Here is a 26,800-nt window from a genome sequence, read left to right on the forward strand (position 1 = left end):
GTTAGGGCTAATGGAACAGTAGAGTATACCCTATGTTAGGTCTAATGGATCAGTAGAGTATACCCTATTTTAGGTCTAATGGAACTGTAGAGTAGAGTATACCCTATGTTAGGGCTAATGGAACAGTAGAGTAGAGTATACCCTATGTTAGGTCTAATGGAACTGTAGAGTAGAGTATACCCTATGTTAGGTCTAATGGAACAGTAGGGTATACCCTATGTTAGGTCTAATGGAACAGTAGAGTAGAGTATACCCTATGTTAGGTCTAATGGAACTGTAGAGTAGAGTATACCCTATGTTAGGGCCAATGGAACAGTAGAGTATACCCTATGTTAGGGCTAATGGAACAGTAGAGTATACCCTATGTTAGGTCTAATGGAACAGTAGAGTATACCCTATGTTAGGTCTAATGGAACAGTAGAGTATACCCTATGTTAGGTCTAATGGAACAGTAGAGTATACCCTATGTTAGGTCTAATGGAACAGTAGAGTAGAGTATACCCTATGTTAGGTCTAATGGAACAGTAGAGTAGAGTATACCCTATGTTAGGGCTAATGGAACAGTAGAGTAGAGTATACCCTATGTTAGGTCTAATGGAACAGTAGAGTATACCCTATGTTAGGTCTAATGGAACAGTAGAGTATACCCTATGTTAGGGCTAATGGAACAGTAGAGTAGAGTATACCCTATGTTAGGGCTAATGGAACAGTAGGGTATACCCTATGTTAGGTCTAATGGAACAGTAGAGTATACCCTATGTTAGGTCTAATGGAACAGTAGAGTAGAGTATACCCTATGTTAGGGCTAATGGAACAGTAGAGTATTGTATACCCTATGTTAGGACTAATGGAACAGTAGAATAGAGTATACCCTATGTTAGGTCTAATGGAACAGTAGAGTATACCCTATGTTAGGTCTAATGGAACAGTAGAGTATACCCTATGTTAGGTCTAATGGAACAGTAGAGTATACCCTATGTTAGGGCTAATGGAACAGTAGAGTAGAGTATACCCTATGTTAGGGCTAATGGAACAGTAGGGTATACCCTATGTTAGGTCTAATGGAACAGTAGAGTATACCCTATGTTAGGTCTAATGGAACAGTAGAGTAGAGTATACCCTATGTTAGGGCTAATGGAACAGTAGAGTATAGTATACCCTATGTTAGGACTAATGGAACAGTAGAGTAGAGTATACCCTATGTTAGGTCTAATGGAACAGTAGAGTAGAGTATACCCTATGTTAGGTCTAATGGAACAGTAGAGTATACCCTATGTTAGGTCTAATGGAACAGTAGAGTAGAGTATACCCTATGTTAGGTCTAATGGAACAGTAGAGTAGAGTATACCCTATGTTAGGTCTAATGGAACAGTAGAGTATACCCTATGTTAGGTCTAATGGAACTGTAGAGTAGAGTATACCCTATGTTAGGGCTAATGGAACAGTAGAGTAGAGTATACCCTATGTTAGGTCTAATGGAACAGTAGAGTATACCCTATGTTAGGTCTAATGGAACTGTAGAGTATACCCTATGTTAGGTCTAATGGAACTGTAGAGTAGAGTATACCCTATGTTAGGTCTAATGGAGCAGTAGGGTATACCCTATGTTAGGTCTAATGGAACAGTAGAGTAGAGTATACCCTATGTTAGGTCTAATGGAACAGTAGAGTATACCCTATGTTAGGTCTAATGGAACTGTAGAGTATACCCTATGTTAGGTCTAATGGAACTGTAGAGTAGAGTATACCCTATGTTAGGGCTAATGGAACAGTAGAGTAGAGTATACCCTATGTTAGGTCTAATGGAACTGTAGAGTATACCCTATGTTAGGTCTAATGGAACTGTAGAGTAGAGTATACCCTATGTTAGGGCTAATGGAACAGTAGAGTATACCCTATGTTAGGTCTAATGGAACAGTAGGGTATACCCTATGTTAGGTCTAATGGAACAGTAGAGTATACCCTATGTTAGGTCTAATGGAACAGTAGAGTATACCCTATGTTAGGGCTAAAGGAACAGTAGAGTATACCCTATGTTAGGTCTAATGGAACAGTAGAGTATACCCTATTTTAGGTCTAATGGAACTGTAGAGTAGAGTATACCCTATGTTAGGGCTAATGGAACAGTAGAGTAGAGTATACCCTATGTTAGGTCTAATGGAACTGTAGAGTAGAGTATACCCTATGTTAGGTCTAATGGAACAGTAGGGTATACCCTATGTTAGGTCTAATGGAACAGTAGAGTATACCCTATGTTAGGTCTAATGGAACAGTAGAGTATACCCTATGTTAGGGCTAATGGAACAGTAGAGTAGAGTATACCCTATGTTAGGTCTAATGGAACAGTAGAGTAGAGTATACCCTATGTTAGGGCTAATGGAACAGTAGAGTAGAGTATACCCTATGTTAGGTCTAATGGAACAGTAGAGTATACCCTATGTTAGGTCTAATGGAACAGTAGAGTATACCCTATGTTAGGGCTAATGGAACAGTAGAGTAGAGTATACCCTATGTTAGGGCTAATGGAACAGTAGGGTATACCCTATGTTAGGTCTAATGGAACAGTAGAGTATACCCTATGTTAGGTCTAATGGAACAGTAGAGTAGAGTATACCCTATGTTAGGGCTAATGGAACAGTAGAGTATAGTATACCCTATGTTAGGACTAATGGAACAGTAGAATAGAGTATACCCTATGTTAGGTCTAATGGAACAGTAGAGTAGAGTATACCCTATGTTAGGTCTAATGGAACAGTAGAGTAGAGTATACCCTATGTTAGGTCTAATGGAACAGTAGAGTATACCCTATGTTAGGTCTAATGGAACAGTAGAGTAGAGTATACCCTATGTTAGGTCTAATGGAACAGTAGAGTAGAGTATACCCTATGTTAGGTCTAATGGAACAGTAGAGTATACCCTATGTTAGGTCTAATGGAACTGTAGAGTAGAGTATACCCTATGTTAGGGCTAATGGAACAGTAGAGTAGAGTATACCCTATGTTAGGTCTAATGGAACAGTAGAGTATACCCTATGTTAGGTCTAATGGAACTGTAGAGTAGAGTATACCCTATGTTAGGTCTAATGGAACAGTAGAGTATACCCTATGTTAGGTCTAATGGAACAGTAGAGTAGAGTATACCCTATGTTAGGTCTAATGGAACAGTAGAGTTTACCCTATGTTAGGTCTAATGGAACAGTAGAGTATACCCTATGTTAGGGCTAATGGAACAGTAGAGTGTACCCTATGTTAGGTCTAATGGAACAGTAGAGTATACCCTATGTTAGGTCTAATGGAACTGTAGAGTAGAGTATACCCTATGTTAGGGCTAATGGAACAGTAGAGTAGAGTATACCCTATGTTAGGTCTAATGGAACTTTAGAGTAGAGTATACCCTATGTTAGGTCTAATGGAACAGTAGGGTATACCCTATGTTAGGTCTAATGGAACAGTAGAGTAGAGTATACCCTATGTTAGGTCTAATGGAACTGTAGAGTAGAGTATACCCTATGTTAGGGCTAATGGAACAGTAGAGTATACCCTATGTTAGGTCTAATGGAACAGTAGAGTATACCCTATGTTAGGTCTAATGGAACAGTAGAGTATACCCTATGTTAGGTCTAATGGAACAGTAGAGTATACCCTATGTTAGGTCTAATGGAACAGTAGAGTAGAGTATACCCTATGTTAGGGCTAATGGAACAGTAGAGTAGAGTATACCCTATGTTAGGTCTAATGGAACAGTAGAGTATACCCTATGTTAGGTCTAATGGAACAGTAGAGTATACCCTATGTTAGGGCTAATGCAACAGTAGAGTAGAGTATACCCTATGTTAGGTCTAATGGAACTGTAGAGTATACCCTATGTTAGGTCTAATGGAACTGTAGAGTAGAGTATACCCTATGTTAGGTCTAATGGAACAGTAGAGTAGAGTATACCCTATGTTAGGGCTAATGGAACAGTAGAGTATACCCTATGTTAGGTCTAATGGAACAGTAGGGTATACCCTATGTTAGGTCTAATGGAACAGTAGAGTATACCCTATGTTAGGTCTAATGGAACAGTAGAGTATACCCTATGTTAGGGCTAAAGGAACAGTAGAGTATACCCTATGTTAGGTCTAATGGAACAGTAGAGTATACCCTATTTTAGGTCTAATGGAACTGTAGAGTAGAGTATACCCTATGTTAGGGCTAATGGAACAGTAGAGTAGAGTATACCCTATGTTAGGTCTAATGGAACTGTAGAGTAGAGTATACCCTATGTTAGGTCTAATGGAACAGTAGGGTATACCCTATGTTAGGTCTAATGGAACAGTAGAGTATACCCTATGTTAGGTCTAATGGAACAGTAGAGTATACCCTATGTTAGGGCTAATGGAACAGTAGAGTAGAGTATACCCTATGTTAGGTCTAATGGAACAGTAGAGTAGAGTATACCCTATGTTAGGGCTAATGGAACAGTAGAGTAGAGTATACCCTATGTTAGGTCTAATGGAACAGTAGAGTATACCCTATGTTAGGTCTAATGGAACAGTAGAGTATACCCTATGTTAGGTCTAATGGAACAGTAGAGTAGAGTATACCCTATGTTAGGGCTAATGGAACAGTAGAGTATACCCTATGTTAGGTCTAATGGAACAGTAGAGTATACCCTATGTTAGGTCTAATGGAACAGTAGAGTAGAGTATACCCTATGTTAGGTCTAATGGAACAGTAGAGTATAGTATACCCTATGTTAGGACTAATGGAACAGTAGAGTAGAGTATACCCTATGTTAGGTCTAATGGAACAGTAGAGTAGAGTATACCCTATGTTAGGTCTAATGGAACAGTAGAGTAGAGTATACCCTATGTTAGGTCTAATGGAACAGTAGAGTATACCCTATGTTAGGTCTAATGGAACAGTAGAGTAGAGTATACCCTATGTTAGGTCTAATGGAACAGTAGAGTAGAGTATACCCTATGTTAGGTCTAATGGAACAGTAGAGTATACCCTATGTTAGGTCTAATGGAACTGTAGAGTAGAGTATACCCTATGTTAGGTCTAATGGAACAGTAGAGTAGAGTATACCCTATGTTAGGTCTAATGGAACAGTAGAGTATACCCTATGTTAGGTCTAATGGAAGTCTGTAGAGTAGAGTATACCCTATGTTAGGTCTAATGGAACAGTAGAGTATACCCTATGTTAGGTCTAATGGAACAGTAGAGTAGAGTATACCCTATGTTAGGTCTAATGGAACAGTAGAGTTTACCCTATGTTAGGTCTAATGGAACAGTAGAGTAAGTATACCCTATGTTAGGTCTAATGGAACAGTAGAGTATACCCTATGTTAGGTCTAATGGAACTGTAGAGTAGAGTATACCCTATGTTAGGTCTAATGGAACAGTAGAGTAGAGTATACCCTATGTTAGGTCTAATGGAACTTTAGAGTAGAGTATACCCTATGTTAGGTCTAATGGAACAGTAGGGTATACCCTATGTTAGGTCTAATGGAACAGTAGAGTAGAGTATACCCTATGTTAGGTCTAATGGAAGCCTGTAGAGTAGAGTATACCCTATGTTAGGGCTAATGGAACAGTAGAGTATACCCTATGTTAGGTCTAATGGAACAGTAGAGTATACCCTATGTTAGGTCTAATGGAACAGTAGAGTATACCCTATGTTAGGTCTAATGGAACAGTAGAGTATACCCTATGTTAGGTCTAATGGAACAGTAGAGTAGAGTATACCCTATGTTAGGGCTAATGGAACAGTAGAGTAGAGTATACCCTATGTTAGGTCTAATGGAACAGTAGAGTATACCCTATGTTAGGTCTAATGGAACAGTAGAGTATACCCTATGTTAGGGCTAATGCAACAGTAGAGTAGAGTATACCCTATGTTAGGTCTAATGGAACAGTAGGGTATACCCTATGTTAGGTCTAATGGAACAGTAGAGTATACCCTATGTTAGGTCTAATGGAACAGTAGAGTAGAGTATACCCTATGTTAGGGCTAATGGAACAGTAGAGTATTGTATACCCTATGTTAGGACTAATGGAACAGTAGAGTAGAGTATACCCTATGTTAGGTCTAATGGAACAGTAGAGTAGAGTATACCCTATGTTAGGTCTAATGGAACAGTAGAGTAGAGTATACCCTATGTTAGGTCTAATGGAACAGTAGAGTATACCCTATGTTAGGTCTAATGGAACAGTAGAGTAGAGTATACCCTATGTTAGGTCTAATGGAACAGTAGAGTAGAGTATACCCTATGTTAGGTCTAATGGAACAGTAGAGTATACCCTATGTTAGGTCTAATGGAACTGTAGAGTAGAGTATACCCTATGTTAGGGCTAATGGAACAGTAGAGTAGAGTATACCCTATGTTAGGTCTAATGGAACAGTAGAGTATACCCTATGTTAGGTCTAATGGAACTGTAGAGTAGAGTATACCCTATGTTAGGTCTAATGGAGCAGTAGGGTATACCCTATGTTAGGTCTAATGGAACAGTAGAGTAGAGTATACCCTATGTTAGGTCTAATGGAACAGTAGAGTATACCCTATGTTAGGTCTAATGGAACTGTAGAGTAGAGTATACCCTATGTTAGGTCTAATGGAACAGTAGAGTATACCCTATGTTAGGTCTAATGGAACAGTAGAGTAGAGTATACCCTATGTTAGGTCTAATGGAACAGTAGAGTATACCCTATGTTAGGTCTAATGGAACAGTAGAGTATACCCTATGTTAGGTCTAATGGAACTGTAGAGTATACCCTATGTTAGGTCTAATGGAACAGTAGGGTATACCCTATGTTAGGTCTAATGGAACAGTAGAGTATACCCTATGTTAGGTCTAATGGAACAGTAGAGTAGTACCCTATGTTAGGGCTAATGGAACAGTAGAGTATACCCTATGTTAGGTCTAATGGAACAGTAGAGTATACCCTATTTTAGGTCTAATGGAACTGTAGAGTAGAGTATACCCTATGTTAGGTCTAATGGAACAGTAGAGTAGAGTATACCCTATGTTAGGTCTAATGGAACTGTAGAGTAGAGTATACCCTATGTTAGGTCTAATGGAACAGTAGAGTATACCCTATGTTAGGTCTAATGGAACTGTAGAGTAGAGTATACCCTATGTTAGGTCTAATGGAACTGTAGAGTAGAGTATACCCTATGTTAGGGCTAATGGAACAGTAGAGAGTATACCCTATGTTAGGTCTAATGGAACAGTAGAGTATACCCTATGTTAGGTCTAATGGAACAGTAGAGTAGAGTATACCCTATGTTAGGGCTAATGGAACAGTAGAGTAGAGTATACCCTATGTTAGGGCTAATGGAACAGTAGAGTAGAGTATACCCTATGTTAGGTCTAATGGAACAGTAGAGTAGAGTATACCCTATGTTAGGTCTAATGGAACAGTAGAGTAGAGTATACCCTATGTTAGGTCTAATGGAACAGTAGGGTATACCCTATGTTAGGTCTAATGGAACAGTAGAGTAAGTATACCCTATGTTAGGTCTAATGGAACAGTAGAGTAGAGTATACCCTATTTTAGGGCTAATGGAACAGTAGGGTATACCCTATGTTAGGTCTAATGGAACAGTAGAGTAGAGTATACCTACCCTATGTTAGGTCTAATGGAACAGTAGAGTAGAGTATACCCTATGTTAGGTCTAATGGAACAGTAGTGTATACCCTATGTTAGGGCTAATGGAACAGTAGAGTAGAATACCCTATGTTAGGTCTAATGGAACAGTAGAGTAGAGTATACCCTATGTTAGGTCTAATGGAACAGTAGAGTAGAGTATACCCTATGTTAGGTCTAATGGAACAGTAGAGTAATACCCTATGTTAGGTCTAATGGAACAGTAGAGTAGAGTATACCCTATGTTAGGTCTAATGGAACAGTAGAGTAGAGTATACCCTATGTTAGGGCTAATGGCAGGTCCTGTAGAGTAGAGTATACCCTATGTTAGGTCTAATGGAACAGTAGAGGATACCCCATGTTAGGTCTAATGGAACAGTAGAGTAGAGTATACCCTATGTTAGGTCTAATGGAACAGTAGAGTATACCCTATGTTAGGGCTAATGGAACAGTAGAGTAGAGTATACCCTATGTTAGGTCTAATGGAACAGTAGAGTATACCCTATGTTAGGTCTAATGGAACAGTAGAGTAGAGTATACCCTATGTTAGTTCTAATGGAACAGTAGAGTAGAGTATACCCTATGTTAGGTCTAATGGAACAGTAGAGTATACCCTATGTTAGGTCTAATGGAACAGTAGAGTATACCCTATGTTAGGGCTAATGGAACAGTAGAGTAGAGTATACCCTATGTTAGGTCTAATGGAACAGTAGAGTATACCCTATGTTAGGTCTAATGGAACTGTAGAGTAGAGTATACCCTATGTTAGGTCTAATGGAACAGTAGAGTATACCCTATGTTAGGGCTAATGGAACAGTAGAGTAGAGTATACCCTATGTTAGGTCTAATGGAACAGTAGAGTATACCCTATGTTAGGTCTAATGGAACAGTAGAGTAGAGTATACCCTATGTTAGGTCTAATGGCAGGTCCTGTAGAGTAGAGTATACCCTATGTTAGGTCTAATGTAACAGTAGAGTAGAGTATACCCTATGTTAGGTCTAATGGAACAGTAGAGTAGAGTATACCCTATGTTAGGTCTAATGGAACAGTAGAGTAGAGTATACCCTATGTTAGGTCTAATGGAACAGTAGAGTATACCCTATGTTAGGGCTAATGGAACAGTAGAGTAGAGTATACCCTATGTTAGGTCTAATGGAACAGTAGAGTATACCCTATGTTAGGTCTAATGGAACAGTAGAGTAGAGTATACCCTATGTTAGGTCTAATGGAACAGTAGAGTAGAGTATACCCTATGTTAGGTCTAATGGAACAGTAGAGTAGAGTATACCCTATGTTAGGTCTAATGGAACAGTAGAGTATACCCTATGTTAGGTCTAATGGAACAGTAGAGTAGAGTATACCCTATGTTAGGTCTAATGGAACAGTAGAGTATACCCTATGTTAGGTCTAATGGAAGCAGTAGAGTAGAGTATACCCTATGTTAGGTCTAATGGCAGGTCCTGTAGAGTAGAGTATACCCTATGTTAGGTCTAATGGCAGGTCCTGTAGAGTAGAGTATACCCTATGTTAGGTCTAATGGCAGGTCCTGTAGAGTAGAGTATACCCTATGTTAGGTCTAATGGAATCCTAGTAGAGTATACCCTATGTTAGGTCTAATGGAAGCAGTAGAGTAGAGTATACCCTATGTTAGGTCTAATGGCAGGTCCTGTAGAGTAGAGTATACCCTATGTTAGGTCTAATGGAACAGTAGAGTATACCCTATGTTAGGTCTAATGGAACAGTAGAGTAGAGTATACCCTATGTTATGTCTAATGGAACAGTAGAGTATACCCTATGTTAGGTCTATTGGAACAGTAGAGTATACCCTATGTTAGGTCTAATGGAACAGTAGAGTAGAGTATACCCTATGTTAGGTCTAATGGAACAGTAGAGTATACCCTATGTTAGGGCTAATGGAACAGTAGGGTATACCCTATGTTAGGTCTAATGGAACAGTAGAGTATACCCTATGTTAGGTCTAATGGAACAGTAGAGTAGAGTATACCCTATTTTAGGTCTAATGGAACAGTAGAGTATACCCTATGTTAGGTCTAATGGAACAGTAGAGTAGAGTATACCCCTATGTTAGGTCTAATGGAACAGTAGAGTAGAGTATACCCTATGTTAGGTCTAATGGAACAGTAGGGTATACCCTATGTTAGGTCTAATGGAACAGTAGAGTAGAGTATACCCTATGTTAGGTCTAATGGAACAGTAGAGTATACCCTATGTTAGGTCTAATGGAACAGTAGAGTAGAGTATACCCTATGTTAGGGCTAATGGAACAGTAGAGTAGAGTATACCCTATGTTAGGTCTAATGGCAGGTCCTGTAGAGTAGAGTATACCCTATGTTAGGTCTAATGGAACAGTAGAGTATACCCTATGTTAGGTCTAATGGAACAGTAGAGTAGAGTATACCCTATGTTAGGTCTAATGGAACAGTAGAGTATACCCTATGTTAGGGCTAATGGAACAGTAGAGTAGAGTATACCCTATGTTAGGTCTAATGGAACAGTAGAGTATACCCTATGTTAGGTCTAATGGAACAGTAGAGTAGAGTATACCCTATGTTAGGTCTAATGGAACAGTAGAGTAGAGTATACCCTATGTTAGGTCTAATGGAACAGTAGAGTATACCCTATGTTAGGTCTAATGGAACAGTAGAGTATACCCTATGTTAGGTCTAATGGAACAGTAGAGTAGAGTATACCCTATGTTAGGTCTAATGGAACAGTAGAGTATACCCTATGTTAGGTCTAATGGAACTGTAGAGTAGAGTATACCCTATGTTAGGTCTAATGGAACAGTAGAGTATACCCTATGTTAGGGCTAATGGAACAGTAGAGTAGAGTATACCCTATGTTAGGTCTAATGGAACAGTAGAGTATACCCTATGTTAGGTCTAATGGAACAGTAGAGTAGAGTATACCCTATGTTAGGTCTAATGGCAGGTCCTGTAGAGTAGAGTATACCCTATGTTAGGTCTAATGTAACAGTAGAGTAGAGTATACCCTATGTTAGGTCTAATGGAACAGTAGAGTAGAGTATACCCTATGTTAGGTCTAATGGAACAGTAGAGTAGAGTATACCCTATGTTAGGTCTAATGGAACAGTAGAGTATACCCTATGTTAGGGCTAATGGAACAGTAGAGTAGAGTATACCCTATGTTAGGTCTAATGGAACAGTAGAGTATACCCTATGTTAGGTCTAATGGAACAGTAGAGTAGAGTATACCCTATGTTAGGTCTAATGGAACAGTAGAGTAGAGTATACCCTATGTTAGGTCTAATGGAACAGTAGAGTAGAGTATACCCTATGTTAGGTCTAATGGAACAGTAGAGTATACCCTATGTTAGGGCTAATGGAACAGTAGAGTAGAGTATACCCTATGTTAGGTCTAATGGAACAGTAGAGTATACCCTATGTTAGGTCTAATGGAACAGTAGAGTAGAGTATACCCTATGTTAGGTCTAATGGCAGGTCCTGTAGAGTAGAGTATACCCTATGTTAGGTCTAATGGCAGGTCCTGTAGAGTAGAGTATACCCTATGTTAGGTCTAATGGCAGGTCCTGTAGAGTAGAGTATACCCTATGTTAGGTCTAATGGAACAGTAGAGTATACCCTATGTTAGGTCTAATGGAACAGTAGAGTAGAGTATACCCTATGTTAGGTCTAATGGCAGGTCCTGTAGAGTAGAGTATACCCTATGTTAGGTCTAATGGAACAGTAGAGTATACCCTATGTTAGGTCTAATGGAACAGTAGAGTAGAGTATACCCTATGTTAGGTCTAATGGAACAGTAGAGTATACCCTATGTTAGGTCTAATGGAACAGTAGAGTATACCCTATGTTAGGTCTAATGGAACAGTAGAGTAGAGTATACCCTATGTTATGTCTAATGGAACAGTAGAGTATACCCTATGTTAGGGCTAATGGAACAGTAGAGTAGAGTATACCCCATGTTAGGTCTAATGGAACAGTAGAGTAGAGTATACCCTATGTTAGGTCTAATGGAACAGTAGAGTAGAGTATACCCTATGTTAGGGCTAATGGAACAGTAGAGTAGGGTATACCCTATGTTAGGTCTAATGGAACAGTAGAGTAGAGTATACCCTATGTTAGGTCTAATGGAACAGTAGAGTAGAGTATACCCTATGTTAGGTCTAATGGAACAGTAGAGTAGAGTATACCCTATGTTAGGTCTAATTGCAGGTCCTGTAGAGTAGAGTATACCCTATGTTAGGTCTAATGGCAGGTCCTGTAGAGTAGAGTATACCCTATGTTAGGTCTAATGGCAGGTCCTGTAGAGTAGAGTATACCCTATGTTAGGTCTAATGGCAGGTCCTGTAGAGTAGAGTATACCCTATGTTAGGTCTAATGGCAGGTCCTGTAGAGTAGAGTATACCCTATGTTAGGTCTAATGGCAGGTCCTGTAGAGTAGAGTATACCCTATGTTAGGTCTAATGTCAGGTCCTGTAGAATAGAGTATACCCTATGTTAGGTCTAATGGCAGGTCCTGTAGAGTAGAGTATACCCTATGTTAGGTCTAATGGCAGGTCCTGTAGAGTAGAGTATACCCTATGTTAGGTCTAATGGCAGGTCCTGTAGAGTAGAGTATACCCTATGTTAGGTCTAATGGCAGGTCCTGTAGAGTAGAGTATACCCTATGTTAGGGCTAATGGAACAGTAGAGTAGAGTATACCCTATGTTAGGGCTAATGGAACAGTAGAGTAGAGTATACCCTATGTTAGGTCTAATGGCAGGTCCTGTAGAGTATACCCTATGTTAGGTCTAATGGAACAGTAGAGTAGAGTATACCCTATGTTAGGTCTAATGGAACAGTAGAGTAGAGTATACCCTATGTTAGGGCTAATGGAACAGTAGAGTAGGGTATACCCTATGTTAGGTCTAATGGAACAGTAGAGTAGAGTATACCCTATGTTAGGTCTAATGGAACAGTAGAGTAGAGTATACCCTATGTTAGGTCTAATGGAACAGTAGAGTAGAGTATACCCTATGTTAGGTCTAATTGCAGGTCCTGTAGAGTAGAGTATACCCTATGTTAGGTCTAATGGCAGGTCCTGTAGAGTAGAGTATACCCTATGTTAGGTCTAATGGCAGGTCCTGTAGAGTAGAGTATACCCTATGTTAGGTCTAATGGCAGGTCCTGTAGAGTAGAGTATACCCTATGTTAGGTCTAATGGCAGGTCCTGTAGAGTAGAGTATACCCTATGTTAGGTCTAATGGCAGGTCCTGTAGAGTAGAGTATACCCTATGTTAGGTCTAATGGCAGGTCCTGTAGAGTAGAGTATACCCTATGTTAGGTCTAATGGCAGGTCCTGTAGAGTAGAGTATACCCTATGTTAGGTCTAATGGCAGGTCCTGTAGAGTAGAGTATACCCTATGTTAGGTCTAATGGCAGGTCCTGTAGAGTAGAGTATACCCTATGTTAGGTCTAATGGCAGGTCCTGTAGAGTAGAGTATACCCTATGTTAGGGCTAATGGAACAGTAGAGTAGAGTATACCCTATGTTAGGGCTAATGGAACAGTAGAGTAGAGTATACCCTATGTTAGGTCTAATGGCAGGTCCTGTAGAGTATACCCTATGTTAGGTCTAATGGAACAGTAGAGTAGAGTATACCCTATGTTAGGGCTAATGGAACAGTAGAGTAGAGTATACCCTATGTTAGGGCTAATGGAACAGTAGAGTAGAGTATACCCTATGTTAGGTCTAATGGAACAGTAGAGTAGAGTATACCCTATGTTAGGTCTAATGGAACAGTAGAGTAGAGTATACCCTATGTTAGGGCTAATGGAACAGTAGAGTAGAGTATACCCTATGTTAGGGCTAATGGAACTGTAGAGTAGAGTATACACTATGTTAGGTCTAATGGAACAGTAGAGTATACCCTATGTTAGGGCTAATGGAACTGTAGAGTAGAGTATACCCTATGTTAGGTCTAATGGCAGGTCCTGTAGAGTAGAGTATACCCTATGTTAGGGCTAATGGAACTGTAGAGTAGAGTATACCCTATGTTAGGTCTAATGGCAGGTCCTGTAGAGTAGAGTATACCCTATGTTAGGTCTAATGGAACAGTAGAGTAGAGTATACCCTATGTTAGGTCTAATGGCAGGTCCTGTAGAGTAGAGTATACCCTATGTTAGGTCTAATGGCAGGTCCTGTAGAGTAGAGTATACCCTATGTTAGGTCTAATGGCAGGTCCTGTAGAGTAGAGTATACCCTATGTTAGGTCTAATGGCAGGTCCTGTAGAGTAGAGTATACCCTATGTTAGGGCTAATGGAACAGTAGAGTAGAGTATACCCTATGTTAGGGCTAATGGAACAGTAGAGTAGAGTATACCCTATGTTAGGTCTAATGGCAGGTCCTGTAGAGTATACCCTATGTTAGGTCTAATGGAACAGTAGAGTAGAGTATACCCTATGTTAGGGCTAATGGAACAGTAGAGTAGAGTATACCCTATGTTAGGGCTAATGGAACAGTAGAGTAGAGTATACCCTATGTTAGGTCTAATGGAACAGTAGAGTAGAGTATACCCTATGTTAGGTCTAATGGAACAGTAGAGTAGAGTATACCCTATGTTAGGGCTAATGGAACAGTAGAGTAGAGTATACCCTATGTTAGGGCTAATGGAACTGTAGAGTAGAGTATACCCTATGTTAGGTCTAATGGAACAGTAGAGTATACCCTATGTTAGGGCTAATGGAACTGTAGAGTAGAGTATACCCTATGTTAGGTCTAATGGCAGGTCCTGTAGAGTAGAGTATACCCTATGTTAGGTCTAATGGCAGGTCCTGTAGAGTAGAGTATACCCTATGTTAGGTCTAATGGCAGGTCCTGTAGAGTAGAGTATACCCTATGTTAGGTCTAATGGAACAGTAGGGTATACCCTATGTTAGGTCTAATGGAACAGTAGAGTATACCCTATGTTAGGTCTAATGGAACAGTAGAGTATACCCTATGTTAGGTCTAATGGAACAGTAGAGTAGAGTATACCCTATGTTAGGTCTAATGGAACAGTAGAGTAGAGTATACCCTATGTTAGGGCTAATGGAACAGTAGAGTAGAGTATACCCTATGTTAGGTCTAATGGAACAGTAGAGTATACCCTATGTTAGGTCTAATGGAACAGTAGAGTATACCCTATGTTAGGGCTAATGGAACAGTAGAGTAGAGTATACCCTATGTTAGGGCTAATGGAACAGTAGGGTATACCCTATGTTAGGTCTAATGGAACAGTAGAGTATACCCTATGTTAGGTCTAATGGAACAGTAGAGTAGAGTATACCCTATGTTAGGTCTAATGGAACAGTAGAGTATAGTATACCCTATGTTAGGTCTAATGGAACAGTAGAGTAGAGTATACCCTATGTTAGGTCTAATGGAACAGTAGAGTAGAGTATACCCTATGTTAGGTCTAATGGAACAGTAGAGTAGAGTATACCCTATGTTAGGTCTAATGGAACAGTAGAGTATACCCTATGTTAGGTCTAATGGAACAGTAGAGTAGAGTATACCCTATGTTAGGTCTAATGGAACAGTAGAGTAGAGTATACCCTATGTTAGGTCTAATGGAACAGTAGAGTATACCCTATGTTAGGTCTAATGGAACTGTAGAGTAGAGTATACCCTATGTTAGGTCTAATGGAACAGTAGAGTAGAGTATACCCTATGTTAGGTCTAATGGAACAGTAGAGTATACCCTATGTTAGGTCTAATGGAACTGTAGAGTAGAGTATACCCTATGTTAGGTCTAATGGAACAGTAGAGTATACCCTATGTTAGGTCTAATGGAACAGTAGAGTAGAGTATACCCTATGTTAGGTCTAATGGAACAGTAGAGTTTACCCTATGTTAGGTCTAATGGAACAGTAGAGTATACCCTATGTTAGGGCTAATGGAACAGTAGAGTGTACCCTATGTTAGGTCTAATGGAACAGTAGAGTATACCCTATGTTAGGTCTAATGGAACTGTAGAGTAGAGTATACCCTATGTTAGGTCTAATGGAACAGTAGAGTAGAGTATACCCTATGTTAGGTCTAATGGAACTTTAGAGTAGAGTATACCCTATGTTAGGTCTAATGGAACAGTAGGGTATACCCTATGTTAGGTCTAATGGAACAGTAGAGTAGAGTATACCCTATGTTAGGTCTAATGGAACTGTAGAGTAGAGTATACCCTATGTTAGGGCTAATGGAACAGTAGAGTATACCCTATGTTAGGTCTAATGGAACAGTAGAGTATACCCTATGTTAGGTCTAATGGAACAGTAGAGTATACCCTATGTTAGGTCTAATGGAACAGTAGAGTATACCCTATGTTAGGTCTAATGGAACAGTAGAGTAGAGTATACCCTATGTTAGGGCTAATGGAACAGTAGAGTAGAGTATACCCTATGTTAGGTCTAATGGAACAGTAGAGTATACCCTATGTTAGGTCTAATGGAACAGTAGAGTATACCCTATGTTAGGGCTAATGCAACAGTAGACTAGAGTATACCCTATGTTAGGTCTAATGGAACAGTAGGGTATACCCTATGTTAGGTCTAATGGAACAGTAGAGTATACCCTATGTTAGGTCTAATGGAACAGTAGAGTAGAGTATACCCTATGTTAGGTCTAATGGAACAGTAGAGTATTGTATACCCTATGTTAGGACTAATGGAACAGTAGAGTAGAGTATACCCTATGTTAGGTCTAATGGAACAGTAGAGTAGAGTATACCCTATGTTAGGTCTAATGGAACAGTAGAGTAGAGTATACCCTATGTTAGGTCTAATGGAACAGTAGAGTATACCCTATGTTAGGTCTAATGGAACAGTAGAGTAGAGTATACCCTATGTTAGGTCTAATGGAACAGTAGAGTAGAGTATACCCTATGTTAGGTCTAATGGAACAGTAGAGTATACCCTATGTTAGGTCTAATGGAACTGTAGAGTAGAGTATACCCTATGTTAGGGCTAATGGAACAGTAGAGTAGAGTATACCCTATGTTAGGTCTAATGGAACAGTAGAGTATACCCTATGTTAGGTCTAATGGAACTGTAGAGTAGAGTATACCCTATGTTAGGTCTAATGGAGCAGTAGGGTATACCCTATGTTAGGTCTAATGGAACAGTAGAGTAGAGTATACCCTATGTTAGGTCTAATGGAACAGTAGAGTATACCCTATGTTAGGTCTAATGGAACTGTAGAGTAGAGTATACCCTATGTTAGGTCTAATGGAACAGTAGAGTATACCCTATGTTAGGTCTAATGGAACAGTAGAGTAGAGTATACCCTATGTTAGGTCTAATGGAACAGTAGAGTATACCCTATGTTAGGTCTAATGGAACAGTAGAGTATACCCTATGTTAGGTCTAATGGAACTGTAGAGTATACCCTATGTTAGATCTAATGGAACAGTAGGGTATACCCTATGTTAGGTCTAATGGAACAGTAGAGTATACCCTATGTTAGGTCTAATGGAACAGTAGAGTATACCCTATGTTAGGTCTAATGGAACAGTAGAGTATACCCTATGTTAGGTCTAATGGAACAGTAGAGTATACCCTATTTTAGGTCTAATGGAACTGTAGAGTAGAATATACCCTATGTTAGGGCTAATGGAACAGTAGAGTAGAGTATACCCTATGTTAGGTCTAATGGAACTGTAGAGTAGAGTATACCCTATGTTAGGTCTAATGGAACAGTAGGGTATACCCTATGTTAGGTCTAATGGAACAGTAGAGTAGAGTATACCCTATGTTAGGTCTAATGGAACTGTAGAGTAGAGTATACCCTATGTTAGGGCTAATGGAACAGTAGAGTATACCCTATGTTAGGTCTAATGGAACAGTAGAGTATACCCTATGTTAGGTCTAATGGAACAGTAGAGTATACCCTATGTTAGGTCTAATGGAACAGTAGAGTATACCCTATGTTAGGGCTAATGGAACAGTAGAGTAGAGTATACCCTATGTTAGGTCTAATGGAACAGTAGAGTAGAGTATACCCTATGTTAGGGCTAATGGAACAGTAGAGTAGAGTATACCCTATGTTAGGTCTAATGGAACAGTAGAGTATACCCTATGTTAGGTCTAATGGAACAGTAGAGTAGAGTATACCCTATGTTAGGGCTAATGGAACAGTAGAGTAGAGTATACCCTATGTTAGGGCTAATGGAACAGTAGGGTATACCCTATGTTAGGTCTAATGGAACAGTAGAGTATACCCTATGTTAGGTCTAATGGAACAGTAGAGTAGAGTATACCCTATGTTAGGGCTAATGGAACAGTAGGGTATACCCTATATTAGGTCTAATGGAACAGTAGAGTATACCCTATGTTAGGTCTAATGGAACAGTAGAGTAGAGTATACCCTATTTTAGGTCTAATGGAACAGTAGAGTATACCCTATGTTAGGTCTAATGGAACAGTAGAGTAGAGTATACCTACCCTATGTTAGGTCTAATGGAACAGTAGAGTAGAGTATACCCTATGTTAGGTCTAATGGAACAGTAGTGTATACACTATGTTAGGGCTAATGGAACAGTAGAGTAGAGTATACCCTATGTTAGGTCTAATGGAACAGTAGAGTATACCCTATGTTAGGTCTAATGGAACAGTAGAGTAGAGTATACCCTATGTTAGGGCTAATGGAACAGTAGAGTATACCCTATGTTAGGTCTAATGGAACAGTAGAGTAGAGTATACCCTATGTTAGGGCTAATGGAACAGTAGAGTAGAGTATACCCTATGTTAGGTCTAATGGCAGGTCCTGTAGAGTAGAGTATACCCTATGTTAGGTCTAATGGAACAGTAGAGGATACCCCATGTTAGGTCTAATGGAACAGTAGAGTAGAGTATACCCTATGTTAGGTCTAATGGAACAGTAGAGTATACCCTATGTTAGGGCTAATGGAACAGTAGAGTAGAGTATACCCTATGTTAGGTCTAATGGAACAGTAGAGTATACCCTATGTTAGGTCTAATGGAACAGTAGAGTAGAGTATACCCTATGTTAGGTCTAATGGAACCAGTAGAGTAGAGTATACCCTATGTTAGGTCTAATGGAACAGTAGAGTATACCCTATGTTAGGTCTAATGGAACAGTAGAGTATACCCTATGTTAGGGCTAATGGAACAGTAGAGTAGAGTATACCCTATGTTAGGTCTAATGGAACAGTAGAGTATACCCTATGTTAGGTCTAATGGAACTGTAGAGTAGAGTATACCCTATGTTAGGTCTAATGGAACAGTAGAGTATACCCTATGTTAGGGCTAATGGAACAGTAGAGTAGAGTATACCCTATGTTAGGTCTAATGGAACAGTAGAGTATACCCTATGTTAGGTCTAATGGAACAGTAGAGTAGAGTATACCCTATGTTAGGTCTAATGGCAGGTCCTGTAGAGTAGAGTATACCCTATGTTAGGTCTAATGGAACAGTAGAGTAGAGTATACCCTATGTTAGGTCTAATGGAACAGTAGAGTAGAGTATACCCTATGTTAGGTCTAATGGAACAGTAGAGTAGAGTATACCCTATGTTAGGTCTAATGGAACAGTAGAGTATACCCTATGTTAGGGCTAATGGAAGCAGTAGAGTAGAGTATACCCTATGTTAGGTCTAATGGAACAGTAGAGTATACCCTATGTTAGGTCTAATGGAACAGTAGAGTAGAGTATACCCTATGTTAGGTCTAATGGAACAGTAGAGTAGAGTATACCCTATGTTAGGTCTAATGGAAGCAGTAGAGTAGAGTATACCCTATGTTAGGTCTAATGGAACAGTAGAGTATACCCTATGTTAGGGCTAATGGAACAGTAGAGTAGAGTATACCCTATGTTAGGTCTAATGGAACAGTAGAGTATACCCTATGTTAGGTCTAATGGAACAGTAGAGTAGAGTATACCCTATGTTAGGTCTAATGGCAGGTCCTGTAGAGTAGAGTATACCCTATGTTAGGTCTAATGGCAGGTCCTGTAGAGTAGAGTATACCCTATGTTAGGTCTAATGGCAGGTCCTGTAGAGTAGAGTATACCCTATGTTAGGTCTAATGGAACAGTAGAGTATACCCTATGTTAGGTCTAATGGAACAGTAGAGTAGAGTATACCCTATGTTATGTCTAATGGAACAGTAGAGTATACCCTATGTTAGGTCTATTGGAACAGTAGAGTATACCCTATGTTAGGTCTAATGGAACAGTAGAGTAGAGTATACCCTATGTTATGTCTAATGGAACAGTAGAGTATACCCTATGTTAGGGCTAATGGAACAGTAGGGTATACCCTATATTAGGTCTAATGGAACAGTAGAGTATACCCTATGTTAGGTCTAATGGAACAGTAGAGTAGAGTATACCCTATGTTAGGTCTAATGGAACAGTAGAGTATACCCTATGTTAGGTCTAATGGAACAGTAGAGTAGAGTATACCTACCCTATGTTAGGTCTAATGGAACAGTAGAGTAGAGTATACCCTATGTTAGGTCTAATGGAACAGTAGTGTATACCCTATGTTAGGGCTAATGGAACAGTAGAGTAGAGTATACCCTATGTTAGGTCTAATGGAACAGTAGAGTAGAGTATACCCTATGTTAGGTCTAATGGAACAGTAGAGTAGAGTATACCCTATGTTAGGTCTAATGGCAGGTCCTGTAGAGTAGAGTATACCCTATGTTAGGTCTAATGGAACAGTAGAGTAGAGTATACCCTATGTTAGGTCTAATGGAACAGTAGAGTAGAGTATACCCTATGTTAGGTCTAATGGAACAGTAGAGTAGAGTATACCCTATGTTAGGTCTAATGGAACAGTAGAGTATACCCTATGTTAGGGCTAATGGAACAGTAGAGTAGAGTATACCCTATGTTAGGTCTAATGGAACAGTAGAGTATACCCTATGTTAGGTCTAATGGAACAGTAGAGTAGAGTATACCCTATGTTAGGTCTAATGGAACAGTAGAGTAGAGTATACCCTATGTTAGGTCTAATGGAACAGTAGAGTAGAGTATACCCTATGTTAGGTCTAATGGAACAGTAGAGTAGAGTATACCCTATGTTAGGTCTAATGGAACAGTAGAGTAGAGTATACCCTATGTTAGGTCTAATGGAACAGTAGAGTAGAGTATACCCTATGTTAGGTCTAATGGCAGGTCCTGTAGAGTAGAGTATACCCTATGTTAGGTCTAATGGAACAGTAGAGTAGAGTATACCCTATGTTAGGTCTAATGGAACAGTAGAGTAGAGTATACCCTATGTTAGGTCTAATGGAAGTCAGTAGAGTAGAGTATACCCTATGTTAGGTCTAATGGAACAGTAGAGTATACCCTATGTTAGGGCTAATGGCACTGTAGAGTAGAGTATACCCTATGTTAGGTCTAATGGAACAGTAGAGTATACCCTATGTTAGGTCTAATGGAACAGTAGAGTAGAGTATACCCTATGTTAGGTCTAATGGAACAGTAGAGTAGAGTATACCCTATGTTAGGTCTAATGGAACAGTAGAGTAGAGTATACCCTATGTTAGGTCTAATGGAACAGTAGAGTATACCCTATGTTAGGGCTAATGGAACAGTAGAGTAGAGTATACCCTATGTTAGGTCTAATGGAACAGTAGAGTATACCCTATGTTAGGTCTAATGGAACAGTAGAGTAGAGTATACCCTATGTTAGGGCTAATGGCAGGTCCTGTAGAGTAGAGTATACCCTATGTTAGGTCTAATGGCAGGTCCTGTAGAGTAGAGTATACCCTATGTTAGGTCTAATGGCAGGTCCTGTAGAGTAGAGTATACCCTATGTTAGGTCTAATGGAACAGTAGAGTAGATACCCTATGTTAGGGCTAATGGAACAGTAGAGTAGAGTATACCCTATGTTAGGTCTAATGGCAGGTCCTGTAGAGTAGAGTATACCCTATGTTAGGTCTAATGGAACAGTAGAGTATACCCTATGTTAGGTCTAATGGAACAGTAGAGTAGAGTATACCCTATGTTATGTCTAATGGAACAGTAGAGTATACCCTATGTTAGGTCTAATGGAACAGTAGAGTATACCCTATGTTAGGTCTAATGGAACAGTAGAGTAGAGTATACCCTATGTTAGGTCTAATGGAACAGTAGAGTATACCCTATGTTAGGTCTAATGGAACAGTAGAGTAGAGTATACCCTATGTTAGGTCTAATGGAACAGTAGAGTAGAGTATACCCTATGTTAGGTCTAATGGAACAGTAGAGTAGAGTATACCCTATGTTAGGGCTAATGGAACAGTAGAGTAGAGTATACCCTATGTTAGGTCTAATGGAACAGTAGAGTAGAGTATACCCTATGTTAGGTCTAATGGAACAGTAGAGTAGAGTATACCCTATGTTAGGTCTAATGGAACAGTAGAGTAGAGTATACCCTATGTTAGGTCTAATTGCAGGTCCTGTAGAGTAGAGTATACCCTATGTTAGGTCTAATGGCAGGTCCTGTAGAGTAGAGTATACCCTATGTTAGGTCTAATGGCAGGTCCTGTAGAGTAGAGTATACCCTATGTTAGGTCTAATGGCAGGTCCTGTAGAGTAGAGTATACCCTATGTTAGGTCTAATGGCAGGTCCTGTAGAGTAGAGTATACCCTATGTTAGGTCTAATGGCAGGTCCTGTAGAGTAGAGTATACCCTATGTTAGGTCTAATGGCAGGTCCTGTAGAGTAGAGTATACCCTATGTTAGGTCTAATGGCAGGTCCTGTAGAGTAGAGTATACCCTATGTTAGGTCTAATGGCAGGTCCTGTAGAGTAGAGTATACCCTATGTTAGGTCTAATGGCAGGTCCTGTAGAGTAGAGTATACCCTATGTTAGGTCTAATGGCAGGTCCTGTAGAGTAGAGTATACCCTATGTTAGGGCTAATGGAACAGTAGAGTAGAGTATACCCTATGTTAGGGCTAATGGAACAGTAGAGTAGAGTATACCCTATGTTAGGTCTAATGGAACAGTAGAGTATACCCTATGTTAGGTCTAATGGAACAGTAGAGTAGAGTATACCCTATGTTAGGTCTAATGGAACAGTAGAGTAGAGTATACCCTATGTTAGGGCTAATGGAACAGTAGAGTAGGGTATACCCTATGTTAGGTCTAATGGAACAGTAGAGTAGAGTATACCCTATGTTAGGTCTAATGGAACAGTAGAGTAGAGTATACCCTATGTTAGGTCTAATGGAACAGTAGAGTAGAGTATACCCTATGTTAGGTCTAATTGCAGGTCTAGAGTAGAGTATACCCTATGTTAGGTCTAATGGCAGGTCCTGTAGAGTAGAGTATACCCTATGTTAGGTCTAATGGCAGGTCCTTAAGTAGAGTATACCCTATGTTAGGTCTAATGGCAGGCCTGTAGAGTAGAGTATACCCTATGTTAGGTCTAATGGCAGGTCCTGTAGAGTAGAGTATACCCTATGTTAGGTCTAATGGCAGGTCCTGTAGAGTAGAGTATACCCTATGTTAGGTCTAATGGCAGGTCCTGTAGAGTAGAGTATACCCTATGTTAGGTCTAATGGCAGGTCCTGTAGAGTAGAGTATACCCTATGTTAGGTCTAATGGCAGTCCTGTAGAGTAGAGTATACCCTATGTTAGGTCTAATGGCAGGTCCTGTAGAGTAGAGTATACCCTATGTTAGGTCTAATGGCAGCTGTAGAGTAGAGTATACCCTATGTTAGGGCTAATGGAACAGTAGAGTAGAGTATACCCTATGTTAGGGCTAATGGAACAGTAGAGTAGAGTATACCCTATGTTAGGTCTAATGGCAGGTCCTGTAGAGTATACCCTATGTTAGGTCTAATGGAACAGTAGAGTAGAGTATACCCTATGTTAGGGCTAATGGAACAGTAGAGTAGAGTATACCCTATGTTAGGTCTAATGGAACAGTAGAGTAGAGTATACCCTATGTTAGGTCTAATGGAACAGTAGAGTAGAGTATACCCTATGTTAGGTCTAATGGAACAGTAGAGTAGAGTATACCCTATGTTAGGGCTAATGGAACAGTAGAGTAGAGTATACCCTATGTTAGGGCTAATGGAACTAGAGTAGAGTATACACTATGTTAGGTCTAATGGAACAGTAGAGTATACCCTATGTTAGGGCTAATGGAACTGTAGAGTAGAGTATACCCTATGTTAGGTCTAATGGCAGGTCCTGTAGAGTAGAGTATACCCTATGTTAGGGCTAATGGAACTGTAGAGTAGAGTATACCCTATGTTAGGTCTAATGGCAGGTCCTTAGAGTAGAGTATACCCTATGTTAGGTCTAATGGAACAGTAGAGTAGAGTATACCCTATGTTAGGTCTAATGGCAGGTCCTGTAGAGTAGAGTATACCCTATGTTAGGTCTAATGGCAGGTCCTGTAGAGTAGAGTATACCCTATGTTAGGTCTAATGGCAGGTCCTGTAGAGTAGAGTATACCCTATGTTAGGGCTAATGGCAGGTCCTGTAGAGTAGAGTATACCCTATGTTAGGTCTAATGGAACAGTAGAGTAGAGTATACCCTATGTTAGGTCTAATGGAACAGTAGAGTAGAGTATACCCTATGTTAGGTCTAATGGCAGGTCGTGTAGAGTATACCCTATGTTAGGTCTAATGGAACAGTAGAGTAGAGTATACCCTATGTTAGGGCTAATGGAACAGTAGAGTAGAGTATACCCTATGTTAGGGCTAATGGAACAGTAGAGTAATACCCTATGTTAGGTCTAATGGAACAGTAGAGTAGAGTATACCCTATGTTAGGTCTAATGGAACAGTAGAGTAGAGTATACCCTATGTTAGGGCTAATGGAACAGTAGAGTAGAGTATACCCTATGTTAGGGCTAATGGAACTGTAGAGTAGAGTATACCCTATGTTAGGTCTAATGGAACAGTAGAGTAGTTACCCTATGTTAGGGCTAATGGAACTGTAGAGTAGAGTATACCCTATGTTAGGTCTAATGGCAGGTCCTGTAGAGTAGAGTATACCCTATGTTAGGTCTAATGGAACTGTAGTGTAGAGTATACCCTATGTTAGGTCTAATGGCAGCCTGTAGAGTAGAGTATACCCTATGTTAGGTCTAATGGCAGTCCTGTAGAGTAGAGTATACCCTATGTTAGGTCTAATGGAACAGTAGAGTAGAGTATACCCTATGTTAGGTCTAATGGCAGGTCCTGTAGAGTAGAGTATACCCTATGTTAGGTCTAATGGAACTGTAGAGTAGAGTATACCCTATGTTAGGTCTAATGGCAGGTCCTGTAGAGTAGAGTATACCCTATGTTAGGTCTAATGGAACAGTAGAGTAGAGTATACCCTATGTTAGGTCTAATGGAACAGTAGAGTATACCCTATGTTAGGTCTAATGGCAGGTCCTGTAGAGTAGAGTATACCCTATGTTAGGGCTAATGGCAGGTCCTCTTCTCTCTGTTTCAGACTCTCTGTTTTCTAATGGCTGTTAGACTGCAGTCGAGCTGACAGGAGCTTTATCTGTGGATCACACACACACACACACACCTTGCTGTACACCTCTCTGGTCGAGATGCGAGGCCTCCTGCTGATTGCCATTCTCCTCCTGCCGGTGGTGAGTAAACCAGGACAGACACACACACACACACACGTGGAGAAGGACTGGATAGGAAACACACAGTGGAGAAGATAAACACACAGTGGAGAAGGACTGGATAGGAAACACAGTGGGATGATAAAACAGTGGAGAGGACTGATAGACACAGTGGAGGGCTGATAGACACAGTGGAGAAGATAAACACACAGTAGAGGGCTGATAATACAGAGGGCTGATAATACAGTAGAGGGTTGATAATACAGTAGAGGGCTGATAATACAGAGGGCTGATAATACAGTAGAGGGCTGATAATACAGAGGGCTGATAATACAGTAGAGGGTTGATAATACAGAGGGCTGATAATACAGTAGAGGGCTGATAATACAGTAGAGGGCTGATAATACAGTAGAGGGCTGATAATACAGTAGAGGGTTGATAATACAGTAGAGGGCTGATAATACAGTAGAGGGTTGATAATACAGTAGATACAGTAGAGGGCTGATAATACAGTAGAGGGCTGATAATACAGTAGAGGGCTGATAATACAGTAGAGGGCTGATAATACAGTAGAGGGTTGATAATACAGTAGAGGGCTGATAATACAGTAGAGGGTTGATAATACAGTAGAGGGCTGATAATACAGTAGAGGGCTGATAATACAGTAGAGGGCTGATAATACAGTAGAGGGCTGAGAGATTCTCAGAGAGAACATGAATGATCAGCAGCACTATTTACTATTCTGCACATTATTGTTTCTGGGAAAGCCTGACTGGCTGATTGACTGGCTGGCTGGCTGATTAACTGGCTGGCTGATTAACTGGCTGGCTGGCTGACTGACTGACTGGTTGGCTGGCTGACTGATTGACTGGCTGGCTGATTGACTGGCTGGCTGATTGACTGGCTGGCTGGCTGGCTGATTGACTGGCTGGCTGATTAACTGGCTGGCTGGCTGATTGACTGGCTGGCTGATTGACTGGCTGGCTGGCTGATGAACTGGCTGGCTGATTGACTGGCTGGCTGGCTGATTAACTGGCTGGCTGGCTGACTAGCTGATAAACTGGCTGGCTGGCTGGCTGACTGGTTGGCTGACTGGGCTGGCTGACTGACTGGTTGGCTGACTGCTTGGCTGGCTGACTGACTAACTGTCTGGTTGATTGACTGGCTGACTGACTGACTGGATGACTGGCTGTCTGGTTGGCTGACTAACAGGATGGCTGGCTGGCTGACTGGCTGGTTGGCTGACTGGATGGCTGACTGACTGGCTGACTGGCTGATTAACTGGCTGGCTGTTTAACTGGCTGGCTGACTGGATGGCTGGCTGGCTGACTGACTGGCTGATTAACAGGCTGGCTGACTGACTGGTTGGCTGGCTGACGAATTAGCTGGCTGGCTGATTGACTGGCTGGCTGGATGGCTGACTGGTTGGCTGACTAGTTGGCTGATTAAATAGCTGTCTTTTAACTGTCTGGCTGACTGGTTGCTGGCTGACTGGAAGGCTGACTGACTGGTTGGCTGACCGGAAGGCTGGCTGGCTGGCTGGCTGACTGGTTGGCTGACTGACTGGTTGGCTGACCGGAAGGCTAGCTGGCTGGCTGGCTGACCGGTTGGCTG

The 26,800-nt window shown here is 40.5% G+C and overlaps 1 protein-coding gene across 2 annotated transcripts in view; it reads left to right on the forward strand.

The window, feature by feature from the left end:
• The window catches only part of LOC106591847 (pituitary adenylate cyclase-activating polypeptide type I receptor), a 116,033-nt gene that overhangs the window by 27,457 nt on the left and 61,776 nt on the right, over window positions 1-26,800 (forward strand). For both annotated transcript variants that reach the window (XM_045714366.1, XM_045714367.1), the window contains exon 2: window positions 25,060-25,207. In XM_045714366.1, the coding sequence (XP_045570322.1) occupies window positions 25,166-25,207 (42 nt within the window). In that variant the 5' untranslated portion in view covers window positions 25,060-25,165. The remainder of the gene's footprint in view (window positions 1-25,059; window positions 25,208-26,800) is intronic.

The sequence above is a fragment of the Salmo salar genome, chromosome ssa03, assembly GCF_905237065.1.
Source record: "Salmo salar chromosome ssa03, Ssal_v3.1, whole genome shotgun sequence".
NCBI lineage: Eukaryota > Metazoa > Chordata > Actinopteri > Salmoniformes > Salmonidae > Salmo > Salmo salar.